Source organism: Anguilla rostrata, chromosome 16 (genome assembly GCF_018555375.3).
Source record: "Anguilla rostrata isolate EN2019 chromosome 16, ASM1855537v3, whole genome shotgun sequence".
Classification (NCBI taxonomy): domain Eukaryota; kingdom Metazoa; phylum Chordata; class Actinopteri; order Anguilliformes; family Anguillidae; genus Anguilla; species Anguilla rostrata.
This window is the reverse complement of record NC_057948.1, coordinates 10621193-10639267: the sequence shown is the minus strand read 5'-3', so window position 1 is coordinate 10639267 and position 18075 is coordinate 10621193. Positions and strand designations below refer to the sequence as shown.

The window sequence follows — 18075 nt, the reverse complement described above, 5'->3', positions numbered from 1 at the left end:
GATACACACTGACTCACACTCATTAACTATGACTCATACTGCCTCGCACTGACTCCCAATGATACACACTGACTCACACTCATTAACTATGACTCATACTGCCTCACACTGACTCCCAATGATACACACTGACTCACAGTCATTGACCGTGACTCACACTGATTCACACTGACTCACAATGACTCACAGTCATTGACCGTGACTCACACTGATTCACACTGACTCCCAATGATACACACTGACTCACACTCATTAACTATGACTTATACTGTCTCACACTGATTCACACTGACTCACACTGACTCACAGTCATTGACTGTGACTCACATTGACTCACAGTCATTGACCATGACTCACACTGATTCACAGTCATTGACCGTGACTTACACTGACTCATACTGACTCAACCTGATACGTACTGACACACTGACTCACACTGAATCACACCGATTCACACAAACGCACACTGAATCACACCCGTTCATGCGAACGCGCGCTGGCTCGCACTGACTCACGGATTCACGCCGACCCGCTCAGACGCCCCGCTCTGTCTGTCAGCCGCGGAAGCAGCTGCCGGGGCGAGGAGAGCCTGGAGGGACCAGAGACAGAGAGAGAAAATCAATAACCCTCCACATGCTACTCTGCGCCAGGGAGGGAGGGAGGGAGACAGGAAGAGAGGGTGAGAGAGGGGTGGGAGAGACACAGAAAGAGAGATGGAGGAATGACTACGCACGCCGGCGTCTGGTCCTCCATTAGCTGGAGTGAAGGAGGAGTAAGGAGTGTTTTGAGTGTTAACGTCAGGACCCCTGTGGTAATGTACCTGTAGACCTCTCACCTGAGGGACCAAGAGCAAATACAGGTACACCCCCCCACTTCATACATAACAACCTCAGAGAAACGAGGACAGGACAGCCAAATAAACCAAGAGCAAATACAGGTACACCCCCACTTCATATATAACACTCAAGAAACGAGAAGGACAGCCAAATAAACCAAGAGCAAATACAGGTACACACCCCACTTCTATATAACAACTCAGAGAAACGAGGAAGGACAGCCAAAAACCAAGAGCAAATACAGGTACACCCCCCCACTTCATATATAACAACCTCAGAGAAACGAGGACAGGACAGCCAAATAAACCAAGAGCAAATACAGGTACACCCCCCCACTTCATATATAACAACCTCAGAGAAACAAGGACAGGACAGCCAAATAAACCAAGAGCAAGTACAGGTACACCCCCCCACTTCATATATAACAACCCCAGAGAAACAAGGACAGGACAGCCAAATATTTTTTTTATTATTATAATAAAATAAAGAGAAAACAGGTGTCAGAGATTCATGAGAAACTTTAGTGAAAACAAAGGAATAGAAACCAACAAACCTTCTTACATGCACATACGCATAGGAACTCTCAGACACACCAGAATGATAACAAACACACATACACATGCATGCATAAACACACACATGCGCACGCACACGTAAGGACACACAAACACACATACACACGCATGCATAAACACGCATGCGCACACACACGTAAGGAAACACAAACGGGCACACACACACGCACGTACGCACGCACTGCATTGATTGTCAGAGTGAATTATTTATCAGGCAGTGCGAGCTGGGCTCAGTCCTGGGAGGTGGTGGAGGTGGATGGGTCGGGGGGGGGGGGACACTGCTGTGAGAGCCTCAGGAAAAAGAAACAAAGCGTCAATTAGAAAAATACAGGAGCTCTCTCTCACACACACACACACACACACAGACTCAGAGGTTCACACAGAGAATCACACGCACACAGACGTACTCAAATAGAGACTCAGACGCACTCAGAGACTCACCACATTATATATATAAACTTTGTGGCCTGAAACGGCATACGGTCTTTATGCCAGAGCAGCCAGCTCTGAGAGAGAGACAGAAGATGCATCACACACACACACTGATGCCTTCTGCCAGGACCTGACACTGAATTAACCCCACACTCACCACCAAACACTAGTGACTGGAGAGTCAGCTGTCACAAAACCAAAATTAGGCAGAGCTACCATATGCTGACAGTGACTCACACTCGGAACCAGTCTTTGTGCTGCTATGGAGAGAAAAAAAGCTCATTCAAGCTACTCAGAGAGACTGGCAGCGCTAACGGTCGCTAACAGGCTTCACGAACCCTTTTCTTTACTGCCGGTCACCTGCTCCTCAAACCCTCCACCACTGACGCATAATATCGTATTTATAACTGGGCCTGCTGGCTGGCTGGTCCTAATTAATCACTGGGGCCCGCTGTATGGACGCTGTGTCGTATTGAGTCCTGTGGCCAGCTCTGTTCAGCTCGCAACCCTGAGAAACAGGGACTCCGCAGCAACATGGCTCCCACAGGCCGTCACTAGGAATCTTCAGGCTTCTGCAGAAAAACCGAGAGTCTGAGCACACTGTTCCAGAGGCTTTGTCGAAGATTATGATAACTAGAACGTATCTCCCGGGCGTGTCTATATTTAGGACAGGATAATGGTAATAACGGTTTTTGATATTCCAGCGATCAGTCAGCCCCCCCGATTGGTCAGTACGTTCGGCCGTTCGGGTATCTAAGTTTAGCGATCGGATTTATCTTCACTACGTCGGGGCATCCGGACGAAATGTTTTTTTTCCACTGCTCGGTTTTGCGTGAGTCACAGACTGCAGGGATTTCTCTCTCGTTTGCTCGTGGGACGCAGCTCGCCACCCAAAAGGCTGCTAGCGCTGCTAAAGTGGGTGAACATTCCAGCTGGCTGTTTTGCAAGCTAGCGCGTTTATTTCAATCGTACAAATAAACAAGAGAAACTGCCTAATTTTACCCATAATGATAAAAAAGGTGCCGGCAATCAGGGGAATGAGAAAGCTCTGGTCTGATTGGTCATGTCGTACGGGAGGGCCAATCAGAGCAAAGATCGGTGCACTGCCTCATCGTCATCGCGTCAAATACGTTTCCTTCAAACTGACTGTCTTGAAACAAAGATCTTTAACAGGTCCCATATTACATTACCATTAGCTTTCATCACCCAAGTCTGCACAGTTACAACCGACTAGTGATGGGGGAGTGAGATTTCATGCGCTTAAGTACAAGAGACAAGTGTAGGCTACCGGGCACGTGCAGAAGGTCTCTGTCTCTGTACTTAAAAGCCTTCAAAGAGCTCATGGCAGAACATCATCTGAGCCGTCTGCAGGACTGCACCCTGTGGAATTTTGAAGAGTTCAATTTATTATGCCATACTTTTGTAAGTAGAAAAATAAATGCAGGCACGTCTTCATTTTAAAATATTGTTTAATATAGTAAAGTAACTAGTGGGTCTGTTACCCAAGTACAGATAAACAAAAAAAAAACAACAAATGAAAGAGAATGTCAATACCTATACCCTGTCCCTCAAAAGAAACTAAGGGTCAAATGGTCATTGCCTTAAATGAATACACATCACAGGAGGAAGGGGAGTAAAAAACAAGTGTGGGAATTGGACTGAAATATGGGGTAGAAGATATCACACAATGGTACTGCAGATCAAAGGGAGATAATTTGACTGGGTTGGATGTAACACAGAGGTTCTGATTAAGAAGTGATTTTTACCGGACTAGGTGGTCGACAAGCAGGGTTATCTGCAATTGGCCCACTACAGGATGAGACGCCTCGGGGGAGGGGGGGGGGGTAAACTGTAGCTCCCATGTTTTCCAACACACCCATTCTCTCTGGATCCAGAACCCCCAACCGTCTATGACTGCATCTCTCTCTCTGGCAGCTAATTTATCTGCAAGATTTGTCATTTCATCATTCCCAAGTACATGTGATTTTTGGTTTAATAAATGCATTACAGGGAGCGATATGAGGTTTGAGAAAAAGAAGACGTCTTTTTCTTGATTTAGCTCTGTATTCTGCAGTTTTAGATTTGTAATCAATTAATACACACATGGTTAAAGTGCACATTCTCAGCTTTTATTTAAGGGTATTTCTTTAATAGACTTTGGTTTTCCAAAGTAGAAATGACAGGACTTTTTATGCATTTTACATAGTGCCACAATACCAGGTTTGTACAGCAGCTATCTTCTGCTTCTGCTTGTTTCAGGGGCTTGTTGCCTTAGGTTTTCTCTTCAGTATATGAAACGCAAGTTTATTTGGATTTAGACTGAGTGAATGACTTGGCCAGTAAATATTTCCCAGTTTTTCCACTTTGAAAAACTCCTTTGTGGCTTTAGCAGTATTGTATGTTTGGGATAATTGTCTTGCTGTAGGATAAAGTGCCACCCAGTGAGATTAGAGACATTTGCTTGAACCTGACCCAGCTCACCAGTGCTCTCTTTCTTATTTTGGTAAGCCGAAGGTGTGGCCTATGTCTCTGACAGTTTTTTTATTATTTCTCTGCCTCATAATGGCGTCCTTGATCTTCATGAGCTCAACTCAGGCTGATTAACGGCAATAACAGATTCCAATGGCAATCAAAAGCTCAGAATGAAGACTAGATACTGAAAGATCTCTTATACCTGACTAATCAGAAACACCTGATTAACCGTTTGTCCCAAACATTATGATGCCCTAAAATGGGGTGCGGGGCTTATTAAAAGTGCTGTTATTTCTACATGGTGAAACCTAAATGTATAAATAATCGCCTTTAACGAGAAAGCTGAGAACATGCACTTTGATCACATGTGAATTGTTTGATTACAAATCTAAAATTGCGGGGTACAAAAAGTGCTTTGTTCCAAACATTATGGAGCCCACTGCATGTGTACGTTTACATGTGTGTTCATGTGTGTCTATGTAAGTGTATGAGAATAGATAGTGACTGTGTGTGCGTGCATGTGCATGCATGTATGCATGTGTGTGTGTGTGTGTGGTGTGTGGTGGTGTAGCGTGTGTGTTGTGTGTGTGATGATGTGTGCATGTGTGTTGTGTGTGTGCGTGTGTGTCATGTGCTGCTGTGTGCGTACATGTCCTGTGGGTGTGCCGTGTGGGAGGCGTGAGGCGCTGCGGTGCAGGTGTGGGGTCGGGGCATGTGGTGCATGCGTTTGTGTGTCATGTGTGTGTGTATGTGTGTGTATGTGTGTGTGTGTGTGCGTATGTGTGTGTGTGTGTGTGTGTGTGTGTGTGTGTGTGTGTGTGTGTGTGTGTGTGTGTGTGTGTGTGTGTGTGTGTGTGTGTGTGTATGTGTGTGTGTATGTGTGCGTGTGTGTATATGTGCTGCTGTGCTCAGTACCAGCCCTCTCCTCTCCCCGGCAGGACGGCCCACGCTCGGGGGAAGGCGGAGGCAGCCATGGGCGCGGCTCAGAAGGCGCAGGAGGAGTGTCGGCTGGCCAGGGTCACTGCCAAAGAATTCTCCCCCTCCTTCCATCACCGCGGAAACGGTCAGTGCTCCGCCGTCATGGCAACTAGCGCACCCAGCAGCACCGGTCTCCCTCTCTCTCTCTCTCTAATGCACGCAGGCACAGATGCACACATACAAACAGAGGAGGTGGGAGAGGGGAGAATGGAGGAAGGGAGGACAGGGGAGAGGGGAGGGAACAGAGGAAGGGGAGGTGAGAGGAGATCAGAGGGACTCAGACCGAATCTGCTGGGGCCTGGCCAAATTGTCTCTAGGAGGAGCAGGAGGCTAAAGGTTCTTACCTCTCCTCCACAATCTTACACGCACTCACACACACACACACACACACACACACTGCAGTACTGGCTTTGTACACAGTTCAGCCTGTTGGAACACTCCAGTCAGTCTGATGTTCTGCCAGAGATGTTTTGGAGTCCAGTCCGGCTCGTACCCAGTATCCAGCAGACAGACTGGGTGCCATGTATACCATACACAGTGGCACTGGAAGGGTTAAGTAACCGAGGTGTTTCTGCCCTGGCGGTCACTATGGAAACTGTAGGGTTTTTCCTCCTCGCCTGTATAGCTGAATATAGTTCTCAGGATGCTAACAGTATAGTTGATTCTCACACTCTCTGTTCACTCTGTTACTCCCTGTAAGCGTTAACTTGTTTTGGTGTTACTGCTGCTTTTATTAATCTTTCACAATGCAGTGATGAACTTGGCTTTTTTATGTTCTCTCTGTATAAGTGTCCCCAAAATGGCTGTGTTGTAATGTAGGCGTAATGTAAACTCCCTTCACTATCACCCCATAGTCTCCTCCGCTTCAGTTCTCTTCCTGTAGCTCAGACTCATTAACGACATCACTTCCTGTTGAAAGATGCAGGAAGAAGGCCATCTGATATTTGTCCCACGTGTACTGGCTGCCCCTGCCCGCATAGCCCACACACTGTCAGACGCAGCTCCTGCAATGTTGTGCCTGAGTCAAGCTGACAGTTGTGTCATTATGTGTAATCAGCATTTGTTGACAGCATGACGTTAATTAGGGGAGATGTGTTCAAATGAGCTTGTTTCAGGCATCGGTCCATTTAACGCCTGATCATTCACATAAGCAGTTCTTGAGCCAAAATGCAAACAGCCAATATTTTCCTGCCCAGTGAATATTTTCACCTGCTCCCGGCTTATGAATTTAACATGTAGCGAATAAACAGGAAGAGAAGGGCAAGGGGGCAGTTTTAGTCGGATATGTTACCCAGAATGCTTTGCGTTTTGGTTGAGTGATGGAAGCAGCGAGAGAAAGCTGGAGGGAGGCCAGATATGACCTTTACAACTGAGACAGCAGAACCTACAATTCCCCTACACCCACATGCATATGTACTTACATACAAGAACACACACACCCACATGCATATGTACTTACAAATGAGAACACACAAACACACACCCACATACATATGTACCTTCACACAAGAACACAAAAACACACACCCACATATATATGTACTTACACACAAGAACACACAAACACACACACACCCACATACATATGTACTTACATACAAGAACACACACACCCCCATGCATATGTACTAACAAATGAGAACACACACACCCACATGCATATGTACTTACAAATGAGAACACACAAACACACACCCACATACATATGTACTTTCACACAAGAACACAAAAACACACACCCACATACATGTGTAATTACACACAAGAACACACAAGCACACACACACCCACATACATATGTACTCACGCACAAGAATACACACCCACATACATATGTCCTTACAAACAAGAACACACAAACACACCAACATACATACAGTGAGCTCCATAATGTTCGGGACACAGACATGTATATTTTTCTTGATTTGGCTCTGTACTCCACAATTTTAGATTTGTAATGAAACAAGTCACATGTGGTTAAAGTGCAGATTCTCAACATTTATCTAAGGGTACTTCTATACATTTTGGTTTTACCATTACCATTCACTTTTTATACATAGTCCCCCCCATGTCAGGCATAATGTTAGGAACAAACGGTGTCAGAGGGGTTCCTGATTAGTCAGATGTGTTCAATTGCTTCCTTAGTGCAGGCATAACAGAGTTATCAGTATCTAGTTTTGATTCTAGTCTTTTGATTGCCTTTGGAGTCGCTGAATGGCATTTGTCAACATGAGGACCAGAGTTGTGCCAATGAAAGTAAAGGAAACCATTATGAGGATGAGAAAAAAGTCCAACATTTTTAGGCCAAACCTTAGGCTTTCTAAAATCAATTGTTTGCTAGCTTGCTTGCCACAAAAACAGAATGGCCAAGTTATAGTTTGCTAAGAAGCAACTCAGAGAGCCTCCAGAGTTCTGGAAAAAGGGCCTTGTGGACAGATGAGACCAAGACACACTTGTATCAGATTTTTGGCAAGAGCAAAGTGTGGAGGGCAAAAGGAACTGCCCAAGAACCAACGCACCACCCATAATCTGTGAAACATGGTGGTGGGGGGTGTTATGGTTTGGCCATATGTGGCTGCACCAGGTACTGGCTCAATTGTTAATATTGATGAATGAATTCTGAAGTGTACAGAAGCATCTTATCAGCACAACCAAATGCCTCCAAATTCATTGGATGCCACTTCATCCTACAGCAATACAATGATGCCAAGCATTTTGCTAAAGCAACAAAGGAGTTTTTCAAAGCTAAAAACTGGAAAATTCTTGACTGGCCAAGTCATTCATCCATTATCTATACCTGCTGGTCAGGGACACGGAGGGGGGCTGGAGCCTATTCCAGCATGCATTGGGCGAGAGGCAGGAATAGGTACATGCGGAGAACATGCAAACTCACCACAGAAAGGCCCAGACCAAGATTGAAACCCACTGCTCCACCGTGCTTCCCAAGTCATTCACCTGATCTGAATTCAAATGAATTTGTGTTTCATATGGTTAAGTGAAAACTGAAGGCAACAAGCCCCCAAAACAAGCAGGAGCTAAAGATGGCTGCAGTGCAGGCCAGGCGGAACATCACCAGAGAACATACTCAGCACCTGGTGATGAATATGGGTCACAGACTTCAAGCAGCCATTCCAAGAAAAGGATATATCACAAAGTACTGAACATGAATCTTTCATTTACATAACATCAATATGTCCTAAACATCATAATGCCGTGGACTGTGTATGAAACATGCTGTAATTTCTACACGGTGAAACCAAAATGTATAAAAATACCCGTAAATAAAAGCTGAGAATGTGCACTTCAACTGCATGTGAATTGTGTACAGAGCCAAAGTAAGAAAAAAAATATGCCTTCATCCCAAACATTATGGAGCTCACTGTATGCATTTACTGTACATACAACAACTCATACCAACATACATATGTACTTACAAACATGAATACATGAACGCACACGCAAGCACACACACACAAAACTCTGCTCTGCCGTGTATTTCACCCTTTCCCTTATTTCTATTGTCATGCCAGTGCAGCTCGCTCTGAATGTGAATTTGTGAGAGGGAGGAAGAAAGATGAAAAGAGAGTGAGAAAGGGAGCGGAAAAGAGAAAGACTGAGAGATGGAGAGGGAAGGGGAGGGAGGGGACGAGGGAGTGTTTCATAATACTTTCCAGCGAGTGTTTAGCAATCCCAGATTAGCATGTCACACCGCAGGGACCCCCAGGCCTTCCTGTTACATATCACGCCTCACTGCACTTCCTGTGTCCTCCACACACGCGCACACACACATACATGCACACACATGCACACATACATGTACGCACACACACACACATACACACACACGTACGCACACACACACGGTTAAATGCAAAAGTATTGGGACAGTGACGGTTTGTTTTGGCTCTGCAATCTCTCAGATTTGATTTCAAATAAAACAATAAATACTTAAGTACAGACTATTAAAAGTGCCGACTAATTTCAGGGTACTTACATCCATTTTGGGTGGTCTGCGTGGGAATTACAACCCTTTTTCTACGTAGTCCCACATTTTACTGGAGGAATTGTAATGGGACAGATGAAGATAATTCAGTGCCTGAGGTCTGAGATCTATAGACATCAGGCGCTGGGTATCTTCCCTGGTGATGCTCTGGCAGGCCTGCACTATAACCATCTTCAGGTCCTGTTTATTTCCGGGGTGTTTTGCCTTCAGTCTAGTCTTCAGCAAGTGAGACACATATTCATTTGAATTCAGGACGGTTGATTGGCTTAGCCTGTCAGTAACATTCCACTTTTGGGTCCTGAAAAACTTTTGCTTTAGAAGTGTGTTAGAGGTCACTGCCCTGCTGCAAGGCGAAGCACCATCCAGTGAGTTTTGAGGCATCTGGTTGGATCTGAGCAGATAAGATGCTTCTGAACACTTCAGAATTCATCCTGCTGCCCTCAGCAGTAACGTCAAGTCAGCCGGTTCCAGTGGCAGCCATACACGCCCAAGCCATAACACTACCTCCACCATGTTCCACCGATGAGGGGGCGATTTTTATCATGAGCAGTTCCTTTCTTCCTCCACACTTTTCTCTTTCCGTTACTTTGGTACGGGTTAATACTCACTTCATCTGTCCATAAGACCTTGTTCCAGAACTCTACAGTTTTTCACTATTCTTTTTTTAAACTCTTACCTGTTCTGTTCTTAAGATTTATCAGGGGTTTGCAGCTTGTGGTGAACCCTCTGATGTTACGCTGGTGTAGTCTTCTCTCTATGGCAGACTTTGACACATCTACGCCTACATCATGGAAAGTGTTGTCCCTGTACTTTTGCTCCCATAAAATGTGGGACTAGGTATAAAAACTCCTGAAATTCCTACATGGATCGCCCAATATGGATGCAATACCTGCATACCTGTAAAGCTGACAGTCTGCACTTTAAGCTCATATTTATTGTTTTATTTATAATGAAATGTGCTGGAGTACAGAACCAAAATGACAAAAATTGTGTCACTGTCCCAATACTTTTGCATTTAACTGTACATACCCCCCCCCCACACACACACACACACATACATATATGCATGCATACCCCATACACACTCAAACATACTCACATGTACACACTCCCAGTACACACAGGCACAATAACACGGACACACATCTGCAAAACATGCTCATGTACATATACACACACATACAAACATGCGCATACTGTAAATATACACAATACATCCATATTTATACACACACACAAAATCATTCGCACTTGAAAATACAAACACATGTACATGTGCACGCAGACACACACGCAGGAGAAATCGAGGCCATATTGACCTGTTTTATTGACACATCGGTTAAATGAGCCATTTTTTCCGGCGGTACATGACGTAATCTGCATCCCCCATAATCATCAAGACCGGTGGACCAAACAGACCCAGTGAACAATTCAATACATATATTTATATATGACTAATCTATTAATCAATAAACAATTTCCAGCTTTTTTAATTCCCCATGGAAAATGTCCCCTGTAAAAACACTGTGTAACAAGCTAATTGCAAATGGTGATTTACTGGGAGAATGAGAAAACAACAAAGCACTATAAGAACACAAAGTTCTCTTTCCCCTTCCCAAAACTGTTTTTAAAGCCTCATCCTATCACTGCTGATTGACTAAAACACCCTTTTGTCCTCAAATGAAAGAGGACAATACAAGAACAGAACTACCCTACAATGGCTGCTAGGCTCACAGACCCACTTATCCTCCAATGAAAGAGGACGATATTGGAGCAGAACCATCCTATGACTGCTGATAGGCTCACGGACCCACTTATCCTCCAATAAAACAGGGTAATATGGGAGCAGAACCAGGAGAAAGTGATGTCATAATTCATGGCAGAAGCCAGGGGAAGAGATTATGTTACAAGATTGGCTGTAGATTACACCACAGAAAGCAGGTTGACAGCTTATACTCAGTTCAAAATGGGATTCTGATTGTGTGTGTGTGTGTGTGTGTGTGTGTGTGTGTGCGCGCGAGTGCAAGTAGATGGGTTTTGCTTAGATCTATACTGTGTACCAATGAGAGAACAGCAGCAGTCTGGAAAGTATTTTTATAGGTGCTGTTTTGTATGGACCCAAATAAAGGGGATAGTGTGTCACATGTGTCAGGCAGTCCCAATACTGCAGTGTCTCTAAATCAGGTAGGATGCGTACAGGCTCTGAATCAGGTAGGGAGTGTACAGTCTCTAAATCAGGCAGGGAGTGTACAGGCTCTGAATCAGGTAGGGAGTGTACAGTCTCTAAATCAGGCAGAGTGCAGACTCTGATCAGGAGGATGTAGATGATCAGGTAGATGCGACAGCTCTGAATCAGGTAGAGTGTACAGTCTCAAATAGGCAGGAGGTACAGACCGAATCAGGTAGAGGTACAGTCTCTGAATCAGGCAGGGAGTGTACAGACTCTGAATCAGGTAGGGAGTGTACAGACTGTGAATCAGGTAGGGAGTGTAAAGACTCTGAATCAGGGAGAGTGTACAGACTCTTCACACACTCTCCTCACATGTTTATTGGGAAGAATAAATTGAATGATTTATATGTTTAATTACAGTTTTGTTTTGATTTTATTTACTGCTTTAATTGTGATGGGAACAGTTGTATGTCTTCATAGCGATTACACTTTCTTCAGCGCAGTAGCTGAAGTATTTACTAATATGATATTAGTCACATGCAGCATTACTGTGCGTTACTGTGTCAGTTTAATGAGAACATGGAGACTAAGAATATCAAAGCCATTGTGCACGCCCTTTACCACAGAACAAGATAATCAATTAAACTGTAGTTCTGGACACAGCGTCTGACACATTACTGTAGTCCCTTTTTATATGTTTTCAGTGCTGTAATCTCTCCCATGCTGTGTGTCAGTGCAGTATTCTCTCTCCCATGCCGTGTCAGTACTAAAAACTCTTTCTCATGCTTTGTGGCAGTGCTGAATAGTAACTCTCTCTCATGCTATGTGTCAGTACTGTAATCGCTTTCATGCTATGTGTCAGTGCTGTAATCTCGCTCATGATATGTGTCAGTGCTGTAATCTCGCTCATGATATGTGTCAGTACTGTAATTTCTCTCATGACATGTGTCAGTGCTGTAATCTCACTTGTGCTATGTGTCAGTACTGGAAACTCTTTCTCGTGTTTTGTGTCAGTGCTGAATAGTAACTCTCTCTCACACTATGTGTCAATCCTGTAATCTCTCTCATGATACGTGTCAGTACTGTAATCTCTCTTGTGCTGTGTGTCAGTACTGTAATCTTTCTTAAAATACATGTCAGTACTGTAAACTCTCTCATGCTATGTGTCAGTACTGTAATCACTCTCATGCTGTGTGTCAGTACTGTAATCTCTCTCGTGCTGTGTGTCAGTACTGTAATCTCTCTCAAGATACATGTCAGTACTGTAAACTCTCTCATGCTATGTGTCAGTGCTGTAATCTCTCTCATGCTATGTGCCTGTACTGTAATCTCTCTCATGCTATGTATCAGTGCTGTAATCTTTCTCATGCTAGGTGTCAGTGCTGTAATCTCTCTCATGCTATGTGTCAGTGCTGTAATCTTTCTCATGCTAGGTGTCAGTGCTGTAATCTCTCTCATGCTATGTATCAGTGCTGTAATCTCTCTCATGCTATGTATCAGTGCTGTAATCTCTCTCATGCTATGTGTCAGTGCTGTAATCTCTCTCATGCTATGTGTCAGTGCTGTAATCTCTCTCATGCTATGTGTCAGTGCTGTAATCTCTCTCATGCTATGTGTCAGTGCTGTAATCTCTCTCATGCTATGTATCAGTGCTGTAATCTCTCTCATGCTATGTATCAGTGCTGTAATCTCTCTCATGCTATGTATCAGTGCTGTATATTAACTCTCCCTCTCCTGCTGTCTGTCAGGAGTGGAGTGCCAAAGGCCAAAGCATCAGAACTCAAGTGAGAACGACATCGAGGCGATCTCCAGCTGCACGCCGGACAGCCCCGAGCTCTACATGAAGGGCACCACGCCCCCGGACCTGACGCCCGACCTGAGCCCGGTGCCCAGCCGCCCCTCCACCCCGCCCTGCAGCCCGCCCAAGCCCTCCCACCGCACCAAGAACGCCCGCTTCCTGCGGCAGAGCGCCGTGGACGACGAGCGGGGCGCCGCCGAGATCCAGGTGCTGATGGAGGGGCGGGGCGGCGGCGGTGGCGGCGGCGGCGGAGGGGGCGGGGACTACCTGCGGGCCAACAGCTGGAGCGAGGACAAGCGGCACCCGGGGGGCGGGGGCAGCCGGGGCAGCAGCCGCTCCGTCACCCCCTCGGCCCAGGACGAGGGGCGGGGCGGGGGGCGCGCCAACGGGCACCGGCACGCCCAGTCCAACCACAAGCCGCGGGAGCGGTGGGCGGACTGCCCGGCGGCGGGCTGGACGGCGCAGCGGGCGCTGAGCGAGGGCCTGGCCCGCTCCCGGCTGCTGGAGCAGGACGAGGAGAAGCTCAGCAACTACGAGATGGAGATGCGGCCGCTGCTGCCCATGGACTCCGCCTCTCAGAAACACTACGGCCACGCCCACCCCGAGCCCCGCCCCCACGCCCAGCAGAGACTGCGGCCGGCCAAGGGCCGCGAGGGCAAGGAGGGGGCGGGGCCCCCCGGGGCCCGGGAGGGCAGGGAGGGGGCGTGGCCCGCGGGCCTCCCGCCCGACCCGTTGCAGAAGCTGGAGGCGCGGCCTCTCTGTCGGGACCTCACCCTCTCCCCCCCACAGAAATCTCCGCCCATTGCACTAGAACAGGACGAGGAGAACATGACCCAGCTCAAATCAAACTCGGTAAGGGCTCCGAGTGTGTGTGTGTGTGTGTGTGTATGAGTATACGTGTGTGTGTGTGTGTGTGTGTGTATGTGTGTGTGTGCGTGTGTGTGTGTGTGTGTTTTTGTAGGGCCGGTAATTAAAACAGGGAGAAGCAATCAGTGAGGCGGATGGGGGGTGGGGTTTTGTGCAGAATAGACAGAAGTGGCTCTCTGCTTTGTTGGTAGTGCAGGCTGTAGAGGGTATGGACATGCAGCACGTATGAATCACAAGCAACGAGAAGCAGAACGCTGTGCTCTCTGTGTTCCAGAACTCCGTAGCTGCAGTGAAGGTTCAGTGCATCAGTCCCCACACTCACACCCCCACAAACACACACACACTCCCACACAGCATCCTCACACATACACACACACACACACACAAATTATGCACAATTACACACACTCACACACACCATCCTCATGCACACCCACATAAACACACAGACTATGCACAAACACACACATGTACAATTATACACACGCACACACACATCGTGCGCACACCCACCGAAACCCACACGCACGCACCACAATCAACACACGAGTACACAGATACACTCGCGTACACACGCAAGCTAGCGCACAGCTACCACGAACAGCCAATCAACCCACGCACGTCGCACACATAATCACACCAACTTACAGGGTACGCTAGATCGGCTATCTTCTTATATCTGCAGGGACATTCTCATCTCAGACATATATTCACTATCGAACCTAGGCATTTCATCATTATATTTGAAATATTTTCACTGCAATGTCATCCAAGTATGTCAAAAAGTATAAACACACAGTACTTGTGTATTTCGCTTGCACAGACTGCCCTGAACACTGAACTGTTCACAGCTGCGGGACCTAACAGGCAAGCCTGCGTTTTCTGTGCGGTGTTAAGTGTCGCACAGATTGCTCAGGACCGTACCGTGCACTGCGAGTTGGTGTGTGGTGACCCTTGACCCCTGGGTGCCCCGCCTGGCTGCCCCACCGTTCCCTTTGCCGCACAGCCTCTCCGTGCTCCCAGCACCTTAGTAACAGCGCGTTGGCAAAGTGGCTCCTTCCACAGAGCAGCCCCCCCATTGGCTAACCTGCACTCTGTTGCCAGGGAACAGCTTATGCCTCTCTCCAGCAGCAGCCAATCGGACTGGCTCTAAGCCCGGGAGGGAGGGGGGGGGGGGGGGGTAGGGTTGATGTTTGCTGCAAAGAGAAAAGCAATGCAGCAGACTTCAGTATGGCAGGTTCCTCTGAAACCACACGCTGTCTCTCACACACATACACACACACAGGCGCACGCATCACACACACTTTCATTCACACTGGCGAGCCTGACTGTGCGAACACATGCAAATGCACACATGCGATTACACACATGCATGCGCACGCGTTTCTGTGTGTGTTTCTATTTCTGTGTGTGTGTGTGTGTGTGTGTGGCATGAAATCATCCTGGTAACACGTGCAAAGGTACGCACAGGCAGAGGTACGTGTACATACGGGTGATTATCAGACCCTGTTGAAATAAAGTGACGGAGGTAGAGAGACTGCTATATTTTCCGCTTTGGTTTTGATGGCCGTTTAGTTTCATGAGTCTGAGTCTGTGTTTTAATTTTGTTTTATTACTGCTGATGCCTTGTCTGCTGGAATGCAGATTTCTTTATTTTTGTGGACACCGACAGCAATGGATCATCACATCTGCAAAAAATCTGATCTTATCTGGACTTATTTGTTTATTTAATAAAGAGCTTGATGTTTAAAATGACAGACAGACCGACAGACAGACAGACAGACAGACAGACAGATAGACAGATAGACAGATAGATAGATAGATAGATAGAAAAGTGGATTGTAACACATTGTAGAATTATCAAAAATGATATTCTTCAATCACACCTAGGTAGTTAACAAGTTCTGAGGAAGGTAAATAGCCTTATTTCAGCTTTTAATGTGTCTCTGGCTTTTTTTCACCGCTAACCACCACACGCTGAATCACTGCAAGGTATCTGAGCCTTCAGTGTGCATGCTCTGGCACGAAGGAGACAATATCACTCTCAAACCCAGCGAGCGCGCGCGCCCAACCTTGGACTGCACATTCAGCACAGAGAGCCAGTTACAGACTGTTCCATACAGGAGGGAGCGGGGACGGGAGGGGAGGGGAGGGCTGGAGGGGCTGAGTGTGTGAATGGAGGTGTGTGGGTGCCTGAGTAGGAGTGGGTGTGGGAGTGGGCTGAACGTGTGCTTTAATGCTTCTCTCTCTCCCTCTCTTTCTCTTTTTCTCTCTCTTTCTCTCTCTCTCTGTCCCTCTCTCTCTTTCTCTCTCTCTTCATGTCCCACGCAGGGTTCCAGCTCTATTCTGGTTGTCATGGTGATTTTGCTCAACATTGGAGTGGCCATTTTGTTTATTCACTTTTTTATTTAAACAATGTATTGCCTATTAATTCTTCTTATTTATCTATACTATTGTTATGAATTAATATGAAAACTATCACGGCTATTCACCCCCCCGCCTCCCCAAACCCTCTTCAGCCCGTTTTGGCAAAGAGACATAATACGGTCGACACAGAATAAGAAACTCCATTAAAGAGATGTGTGAGGTCAAAATTAGCAGAGCGGCAAAGGCTCAATTTTCACCATTCTGCTCCTGACCTCCCCCCCCCCCCCAAGCCCCCCCAGCTCCCTCCATTACCCACTTATTTCCACATTCCTTTTAAAGACCACTTTAACTTATAATTTAACTTATTTATTTATTGGCTAAAGATATTTATGATAAATTGCAAATTATTGTTTTTTTTTTTTTATTACTGTTTATTGCTCACTTGCCTTGTTTTGCTCTGTCGATGATGTTGATGGGTTTATTACTTTATATATTTTCTTGGGAAGTTAAAAAAAAAAGAGATTAAAATCTGGTGCGGGCTTGTTAAAACCGTGTAGTTTTGTGGCCCCTGGGTGAAGCTCCGCCCCCCCTGCCTGTCAAGTGGTTCCCATGGTGAGACCACGCCCACTCGCCGTCACCAGGAGGGGAGTCCCAGCAGGACGCGTCTGTGACTCCTTCCGGAGAACAGATGGTCAAGCGGATGCTGATCCCCACCCTCCCCATCTTGGACACGCCCTCCCAGGAACCGGCCCCTCCCCCCTTTCCACAGCCCCGGGGGATTGTGGGATTGGTGGAGTCTGGAGAAAAGAAGGGATTCTTAAACAGGGCTACTCACTCTCAACCGTATGCAACAGAGGAGAGACAGGCTGTCTGAAAGGGCTTCATCACTGCATTCATGTCAGCATGGAAACCCAGAAATATTTTCTCACCATAATGATCACGCGCACCAGGAAACACTTACACACACGCGCACACACACACACGCACACACATGAACATGCACACATGCACATGAACACACACACATGCACACACACACACACAAACAAACACATAGAAACATGCATCCATATGTGCATAAGCACATAAACAGACATTTTGCTCAGAACAGACACTCACACTCACACACACACACACAAAAGCACGCAGAAACATACACCTACACTCACACACCTACATGCACAAAAACACACATGCGCATGAACACAGACACACACACGCAAGCACACACACAAACACACATGCACCCACACATGTCCACAAACACACGCTCCGCACACTCTCATGAACACACAGGCCGCACTCACAAACACACGTGCACCCACACGTGCACAAGCACATAAACAGACACTCTGCACACGCAGACACACTTAACACACACGCCGCACTCACAAACATATGCAAACGCACACATGAACAGCGTTCTCCAACATGTCCATCACAACCCCTCCAGCTCCGCCCCCCGTCAATCACAGCTTGATTCGTCCCCGCCCCCGCCAGTCACATCCATAACAGCCCCCATAGCTCCGCCTTCCAATCCAATATGTCCATCACCTCCCCTCCAGCTCCACCCCCAT

At 46.7% G+C, this 18075-nt stretch overlaps 1 protein-coding gene across 1 annotated transcript in view; it reads left to right on the top strand.

The window, feature by feature from the left end:
- Window positions 1-17730, top strand: part of jph3b (junctophilin 3b) — a 36543-nt gene extending 18813 nt beyond the window's left edge. The window contains exons 3-5 of the mRNA XM_064313004.1: window positions 5254-5378; window positions 13215-14116; window positions 16463-17730. Of these exons, the coding sequence (XP_064169074.1) occupies window positions 5254-5378; window positions 13215-14116; window positions 16463-16543 (1108 nt within the window). The 3' untranslated portion in view covers window positions 16544-17730. The remainder of the gene's footprint in view (window positions 1-5253; window positions 5379-13214; window positions 14117-16462) is intronic.
- The last annotated feature ends 345 nt before the right edge of the window (window positions 17731-18075 follow it).